Here is an 8451-nt window from a genome sequence, read left to right on the forward strand (position 1 = left end):
TTAATCTTGGATTGTCGAAAATTAATTTAACTTTTCAAGTAATTTAAATACTTTGTGGTTTTACTTTTAATTAGAAATATATCATTAGTTTGTATTTTAAAACATATATTTAGAATAATGAGCAAATATGACAATTTTGCAAATTATGACTAAAAAAAACAAAAACAAACATTTTCATAATCAAACCCACCGTCCTAAAAAAATAAAAATTAAAACACACATGAAGGTTTTGTCATTGTTCTATTCTATCATAGTTCATAGTTGTGTGGAGATCTGCATCAGACACGAATGAGATTTGAGGGGTGGGATGCGACATTGGATGAGGAAATAGTTGTTTATTCCTACGCATTTTTGTGGCCACGTTAAATTATTAATCATATTCACTGTTTTCTGGCCACGATTTTTTAATTCTACGTGATTTTCATAGTACTATTTTGTTAAAGTTCAGATTAATTAAAATCTTTCTTAACATTTATTAATTTTTGACAAAATATAATTACTCTTGTAATAATGAGGTATGTCTATACCTAATTATTATTCTTATACTTTTTCTCTACGCATACTATTCTTATACATATCCAGATCTTTTATGAACTTTACCAAATTGAAATTTCGTTAGCAAAACCACTAATTAAAGACAAATATTCTCTGTATATTATAATTCATATAGTTTTGATTAAACTCATTTAACGATATTGGACGAGAGGAAATGAATAATAATATAAATTTAATTTATATACTTCTTATAATTTTTATATTGTCTGTTAATTACAAATATTAAATTTTTAGATATTCAATTTATACCAAAATCATCTTTAAAATCATTTTATGAATAGTTGTAATGAACTGGGATAGTGTTGATTGTGTAAAATTCTTTAGTGCATACTAATTAAATTATAATAATATTTAAAAGATAATCTTATAGGAGTATATAATTTAGTAATTTTATATATAATTTGCAAAATTATTGAACTCTTAAACTTTTTTTAATCATATTTTATCCTTAATTTTATTTAAATTTTTTCAAGTTCCTTAAAAATGGAATTCTCATAAATGAGAAAAAAAAATTAATTGGTTTCATATCTAAAAGAAGAGTTTTATAGTGAAATAATAAAAAAGAATGTGACTTTATTTCTACTTTCAACAAAAATATTAACTATATTAATAATTATTAGAAAAACTTTTGAAGGAAACTCCTACCCCGTTCCCACCCACCCCTTTTATTTTGGATTTGTCTATTGTACAACAAAGAGTGCTTAATGGAGTGGTGGGTGATGTTGATACTTCAAAAGTGGAATTCCTATTCTCTCTGAGTCTGCACTTTGCACATAACTTTTTCTCACTTCAAATATCAAAATAAATAGTTACATAATTTTTCAAAATTTTGACAAAAATAATTATATGATTAGTAAGAATTCATAATTTTACGAAAATAACGTTTTCTTGTTCACGTAATAATTATGAGATTTGCACAAATTATTTATATGTTTTTCTATTAAAAAAAAGTTATTTATATATCTTGATGTAAGTGATTAAATGATTTATTAATACATTTTTTGGTAATCTATTATAAAAAAAAATTAGTCTGTCGGACTTAATAATAGAAAAACTTTAATTAATTTATTTTGAATGAAAAAAACTCATTTATTTTATTTTATTGAATAAATTATTATTTTAATTTGTAAAAATACAGGACAATAGCATTTAATTTAATACTTAATTTAATTAAAAATTTATTTGAGTCTATAGGTTTTTGAGTTTTTTCTTTTGAAAAAAATGATAAAGAAAAGTAAGAAGAATCTAAATTTTTTTATTTTGGATTTAAAAAAACAGATATGAGAATAAAAAAGCTTAAAGTATCAATCCAAGTTGAAAATAAATTTAAATGATTAGTTTAAAAAAAAATCAAACAACTAATAAAAAAAATATTATTTTTTAATTAGAGCTGTCACTTCAACAACATTAATGACACATCAAAATGTAACAATCACATAAATATTTTTTTAATAATAATCTACTAAAAATTCAAAAAGAGGCATAAACTTTCACATTTTGACACTTAAATAATCTAATTGAAAAAAAATTAAATAACCTATGTAGAATTTGAACTTAACATAAAGTGTTACGAGTGTAATTTTGCAAATTATAAAATAAAATTTAAATAGATTTTATTTAAATATATTTTATATATAGTTAGATTATGTAAAATGTCATTTTAGAATTTAAAATATGATTTAATCTTATTAGTATATTAATTCATTAATTTATCTATAAATAAATTAAATTATTTATTTGAAGAATTTAATATTAAGTGTCTTTAAAAGGTGTAGGTCAGTGCTAAAAGTTGAAATATTAAATGTCTAATTATTATTATTAACTACTAAAATTTTCCTATCTAAAAAGAAAAAAAAAGTAAGCATGTAAATAGATTAATAAATCACATCATTAAAAAAATAAAACTTATATTAATTGAAGAGTAAATTCATTTATAAGTAATTATTAAGCTTAAAGATCTTTGGATTTCCTCTATCCTAATTTTTTTCTATAAAAAGAAAATTTAATTAAAAAATATTTGAAGTTGTACATTATGAAATAGAGTGAAAAGAATTTTTTTATATCCTAAACTAAAAAGCTAAAGTAAAATTTCTTGCTTATATTTGAAACAAACATTAAAATATTTTTTAAAAACAAATATGTTCCAAAAAATATTCATCCACACAAATCCTAGAATTAGGCCCTTCACAATTAAATGAGTGGACAAAATTAACACCAAAATTTAAGAAGATAAAAGTTAAATGAAAATGGCAATACATCCAAGATTGTGAGTTCCACTTCCCACAAGGAATATAGCAAACAATTAAATAAAAATAATAAAACTTTCCATTATTATATTCCCTTGGTCTTCTGCCACTGCAAAAAAAAGTGAACAACCATGTTGCATTATACAGCAAAAATCCATTAAATTTTCACAACCCCCATTCCAACTTTCCCAATATTTTTCTCACTCATTACAACAAAGTTTCAACCTTTTGTGCAAAAAATGAAACCAACCAACAAACCCTAAAATCAAACCCTAAAATCAAACCCTAAAATCACCACTTTTAAACATGGCATCATTCACAACTACCCATTACTTCAAAACCTTAATTGTCATCATTTTATTCATAAAAACCCAATCTTTTGACCCAATTCCATTGTTCTCTTTTGCTGATTTTGAGAAAGATCTGAAATTTAAGTCCAATGTTGCACTTTTTGGTGATGCAAAAGTTGTCAATGGTGAGTCCAAGATTCAATTCTATGGTTCAAGTACTGAAATTGGGAGAGTAATTTACAAGAAACCCATCCAGCTTTTCCAAGGTAAACCTAATCAATTAGTTTCATTTTCAACTTACTTTACATTTTCAATCCCATTTGAAAATGGGGGTGGTTTAGATTTTGTTATGATTCCAAAACATCGTGTTGAAAGTGTTAAAGGTGATGTTTTTAATCAAAGTTCATCTGGGTTTTCTCTTGGGTTGAAAAATGAAGATTTTGATGTTATTAATGTTGAGTTTGATGCTTCAAGGGATAGTAATAAAAATGAGATTTTGATTAGTTCTAAAGTTGGTAGTTCTGTTTTTGCTAAAAGAAGTAGCACCTACTTCACCAATTTGGGACTAAAAAGTGATGAAAAGTTGCATGCTTGGATTGATTATGAAGCAAGTTCAAGGAGATTAGAAGTTAGATTAAGTAAACATGGAAATTCAAAGCCATCTGATCCATTGTTATGGCACAAAATCGACATAACTAATGTGTTAAAGGCAAAAGAAATGTTTATTGGTTTTAGTCCTTCAAATGTGAAGGGGAAAAGTAACGTTTTTCTGTATTCATGGAGCTTTGTTATGAGACGTTTTCCAACACATTCAATGCATTCAGATCCACTTGATCCTAAGGTTTTTGTTAAAAACTCTGAAACTGCGACAACTATTGAACAAAAGGAAAAGGCGAAAAAGAATGATTGTGTTTTAAGAATTCTTGCTGCAATGATATTTGGTACTGGATGTGGAGCATTAACAGCATTCACTGTGCTTTATTTGTGGACAATATTTGGCAATAAACGTGCAGTGGTAGTTGTTCCTGAAGGATGTGTTATGCAACCTTTAGATGTTGAGTATAAGAAAGTGAAAATTGTTGTAGATAATAATAAAACCATTGGAGATGGTAATAAGTAGGTATTCTTGATATAATTATCAACTATATGGAATTGGATTCCATGCAGTTACTGCGTGGATTCGGTAATTGATTTGGACTGTTCGATCTGAAATGGACGGGCGAGATTTAGTACCGTTTCAAATTGCTGAGATCTGCATTGTGTGTTCATAGCCATTGGATTGCAGATTGGCAGTCGAGATTTATTACTGCGTTAAACTGTGTGACTTCATCACTGCAGCAAATCCGGATCCGAACTATATCTGGTTGGCAACTTGTATTTTGTAAATTTAGTGTTTAGTAGGTTTTGCTATGTTGTATCATGATTTATGGTAAAAGAACTATCTATTTGCTATGTTGGCCAAATTAAGGTTGAAATTCAACTATGCCTTAAATACTTATTACTTTTTATAAAAGATGCTCAAATTGAAGTTATTTTGATGTATGTAGTGATGTTTTCGAAATCGAACTGGACATTGAATCAGTGTGACCTAGTTCTGGTTCAAATGCTTTAAACCGCTCAAATTGGAATGAACCTACAATTGAATTGCTCAAATAACCAAACCGTAGATAGTATCGGTTGATGACATTGAATCAAAGTGACCTAGTAGACACTGTTCAACTATTTTAAACTGCTCCAACTAAAATGAAACTATGATTGAACTGCTCAAGTAACCAAACTGTAGATAATGTTAGTTTAAGGTTCAATTGATTGAACTCTCCAACACGGTTTGGTTTTTAAAATATTGGTATGTATGTTGTGAAGTTGCTGGCAAAGATTCTATTATCTTATGATGACTAAAATCAGCCTATATCAAATGGCTCATAATATAAATTGGTTATTCACCAAAAAAAAAACTATGTAAAGAGGTATAAGGGGGATGTATAACAGTTGTCATTGTTTTTTCTTTTTTCTATATATATCAATGAAAAGAAATGGTATCTTCATTCCTTGATTTTATACACAAAAGTGTGTATATCCCTATATTATTACAAAAATATATTTGTTCAAATAACACAAATGAGTCTAACAAAATTTATTCCCTTACTTTTCTTTTGCTCTGGTATGAAAAAATTGCAAGCCTTGTGTAAGGGTTGGGATTTCTTGTAATTAGAGTCAACTTATTCACACAATCAAACATCCATGAATGTTCAATTAAGATAGGATAGTCTATGTTTAAATTTCATATTTAAATTATATAATAAAAATAAGATGTGTATTTTTCAGGATTGTTTGATCAAAATCTGACGGTCACTAATTTTTCTTCTGTGTGACTGTAGTCTACAGTGAATCCGTGGACCGTGTGCACATTTTTTATTTTTAAAATATGTATAATTGCTTATGCGGTCCCTTAACTTAATTTCAAGTAACACTTCAGTCATTTATCTTATTTTTTTCCTTTTTGATTTTTAGTCTTTTATTTAATTTTAAGTAAGAGTTTGATCATTTATGTCTTAAAATGTCAACAATGTTATCATTTTTTTACAAAAATTAAAAAAACTCATCAAAATTTTCAAACAAAACCCATAAAATTAATTATCATCTTCAATATAATGCAAATTTCATAACTCAAATCTTCAAATAAATTCATGTTTTCATTCTTTATTTGATGAATTTGACGTTGTTGGAGATGAAAATGAGTTTATTTGAATATTTGAGTTATGGATTTGATGAATATATGAATTTTCTTGAAATTGATATTGAATTTTATGGGTTTTGTCTAAAGATTTTGATGAATTTTTAAGTTTTTGTAAAGAAAAGATAACATTGTTGACATTTTAAGATATAAATGATCAAATTGTTACTTAAAATTAAATAAAAGACTAAGTCGAGAAAAAAAAAGATAAGGAACTGAAGTGTTACCTGAATTTAAGTTAAGAGAACGCAAGAACAATTATACCTTAAAAATATTAGAAAACATAATGCACCAACCATATTAATATGTGAAAACTTTTCAATAAACTTGATTTAAATTTTATAAGTTTAGAATTTATCCTAATATTAAGCTCAATTTTGAAATTTTAACTAAAATAAATGCCACATACAAATAGGGTGTTCATGGTGCAAAAACTGAATTGCATTAGACCACATTAATGGTTTGGTTCAATTATTGAAAACCACTTTTAAATCAAGTTCAGTGCATTTCTAAATCGATTTAAAATTGATTTATAAACATAAACTAGTTTAATATTTTGAACAAATTTTTGGTTAAAATCAATTTGAAAATAGTTATTTGAAAAAAGAATCTTGAAATTCTTTTGATAAAAAAATATCAATTTTTTTCGAGAAAAATAAATATAAAAAATTTCTCAATAAATTTTTTTTTGATTTTTTTTAAAAAGATTTTGTTGATTTTTTTCGAGAAAAATAGATATAAAAAATTTCTTGATAAAAAAAGTAGAAATGTTTTCAGAACAAATACGTTTTTTATTTTTTTTACAAAAATTTTGTAGGAAAAAAATGATTTAATTTTTTTTTTCGAAAAAAAAAGTTCAAATGTTTTCTATATTTTTTTTTGAGAAAAATAAATTTAAAATATTTTGTAAGAATTTTTTTTTACTTGAAGTTAAAAAAAATTTAAAATTGATTTTTTAATCATGTTTGGTTAATCCTAATTTATTACATCTAAAAGCATGTGACTCGACCCTTGTCCACTTCTTTTTTGGGATTTTTATTTTGAAATCCTTTTTTGATTTGGTCTCTTTTTCTCATCATTCTTTGTATCCTTCTGGTGAGATGAGCAATTTCTTATCAACATCTTCTTGTCCAATTTCTTCTGGTTCCTCCTCTGTTTGTACTATGACACTTTCTTGAGATGCCTTTAGAGCTATTTCCTTTCCTTTCTTGACTGGTTTGTCTTCTTGCAGCCATACTTCATGTGCTCTTAAAGTTCCAATTAGTTCTTCAAGGGGAAGTGATTCAAGGTTCTTGGCCTGGCTTAAAGTTGTTACCATTGGTCTCCATATGATTGGAAGACACCTCATGATTTTTCTTACTCTATCTTGTACTAAGTAAGCGTTGCCAAGAGAACGCATTTCATTCACTATTGTTGTGAACCTTGAGTACATTTCTCAATAGTTTCTCCTTATTGCATTTCGAACAATTCAAATTTTCTTATGCCAATGTCTATTCTTGTCTCTTTGACATGACTTGTTCCTTCATGATGAGTTTGTAGTGTATCCTATACTTCTTTAGTTGTTGTGCATTCATCAACTATTTCCCTTTCTTCCCTGCTTAAAGCACACAATAAGAATAATTGAGCTTTAGAGTTTAGGAGTACCTTAGTTTTATCGTCAGCTGTTTAGTCTGCTTCTTTCTTCACAGCAGATGTTGAATCATTTTGATCAACTCTTGGTATGAAACCTCCATCTGTAATGATGCGCCATATTCATGTATCTTGATATTTTAGAACCAACTGCATCTTATTCTTCCTGAAGTAATAGTTAGATCCATCAAAGTAAAGTGGTCTATTTGAAGATCCCCCTTTAACAATGTATTTTGCTTTGGACATCTTTTCTTCTAGATCTTTACTCTAGCACTTGTTAGGTGTTTAAATCTTTTAGAGACCGAACTCTGATGCCAATTGAAGTAGCAATGTCGATTTACAAGGAAGGGGGTTTGAATTGTAAATGTTCATATTTAAAAATTCCTGAAAAACTTAAGATTTTAACTCAAAAATGATTTTGGTTAAGAAAACAGAAAACAAAGAACGTTCTTGGTTTTTACTAGAAAACGGAGAACGTTCTTGGTTAGCTTAAAATCAGAAATTCAGTTTATACTTTTAACTTAAATGGTTAATCATGCTTAATAAATAAAGAGATGAGAGAAAGAATACCATAGATGGATGTCTTCTGGGTCACCCAACTTGGACTACGTCGAGTCTTCACAACTGTGAGATTTTCCATTAAGTGTTGAAAATAAAGAACCTTCTTGGTTTTACATCACCTAGCTCATATCAACCTTGATATGTTACACACTTAATTTCTTTGCATCCAAAAAGAGATTAATCGGATCACCTATCAGCCTTGATAAGATTTCTTACAATCTACCCAAACTATACTAAACTCTTATAGTTCGAGTTTTACAATAATGATGAAATTGTTTTTGACAGAATCTGAGATGTCTCGACTCTTGTTTGAGATTCGATTCTTTACAAAGAATTCAGTACAATAATAATAGAATATATATTGAAATATAATCAGAACTTATTCTTTTTTTTGAGAAAGTGAGAATTTCAAGTATGTGAATGATTTAATGAGATT

The 8451-nt window shown here is 26.9% G+C and overlaps 1 protein-coding gene across 1 annotated transcript; it reads left to right on the forward strand.

The window, feature by feature from the left end:
• The first annotated feature begins 2831 nt into the window (after positions 1 to 2831).
• On the forward strand, positions 2832 to 4623 carry LOC101491278 (lectin-like protein LEC). Its single transcript, XM_004506591.3, has one exon. The coding sequence runs from the start codon at positions 3108 to 3110 to the stop codon at positions 4209 to 4211; it is 1104 nt and encodes a 367-aa protein (XP_004506648.1). The 5' UTR covers positions 2832 to 3107; the 3' UTR covers positions 4212 to 4623.
• The last annotated feature ends 3828 nt before the right edge of the window (positions 4624 to 8451 follow it).

The sequence above is a fragment of the Cicer arietinum genome, chromosome 6, assembly GCF_000331145.2.
Source record: "Cicer arietinum cultivar CDC Frontier isolate Library 1 chromosome 6, Cicar.CDCFrontier_v2.0, whole genome shotgun sequence".
NCBI lineage: Eukaryota > Viridiplantae > Streptophyta > Magnoliopsida > Fabales > Fabaceae > Cicer > Cicer arietinum.

What these genes read in the sequence shown, in the direction of transcription:
- LOC101491278 (XM_004506591.3), top strand. Translation starts at nt 3,108, where the DNA reads ATGGCATCATTCACAACTACCCATTACTTCAAAACCTTAATTGTCATC.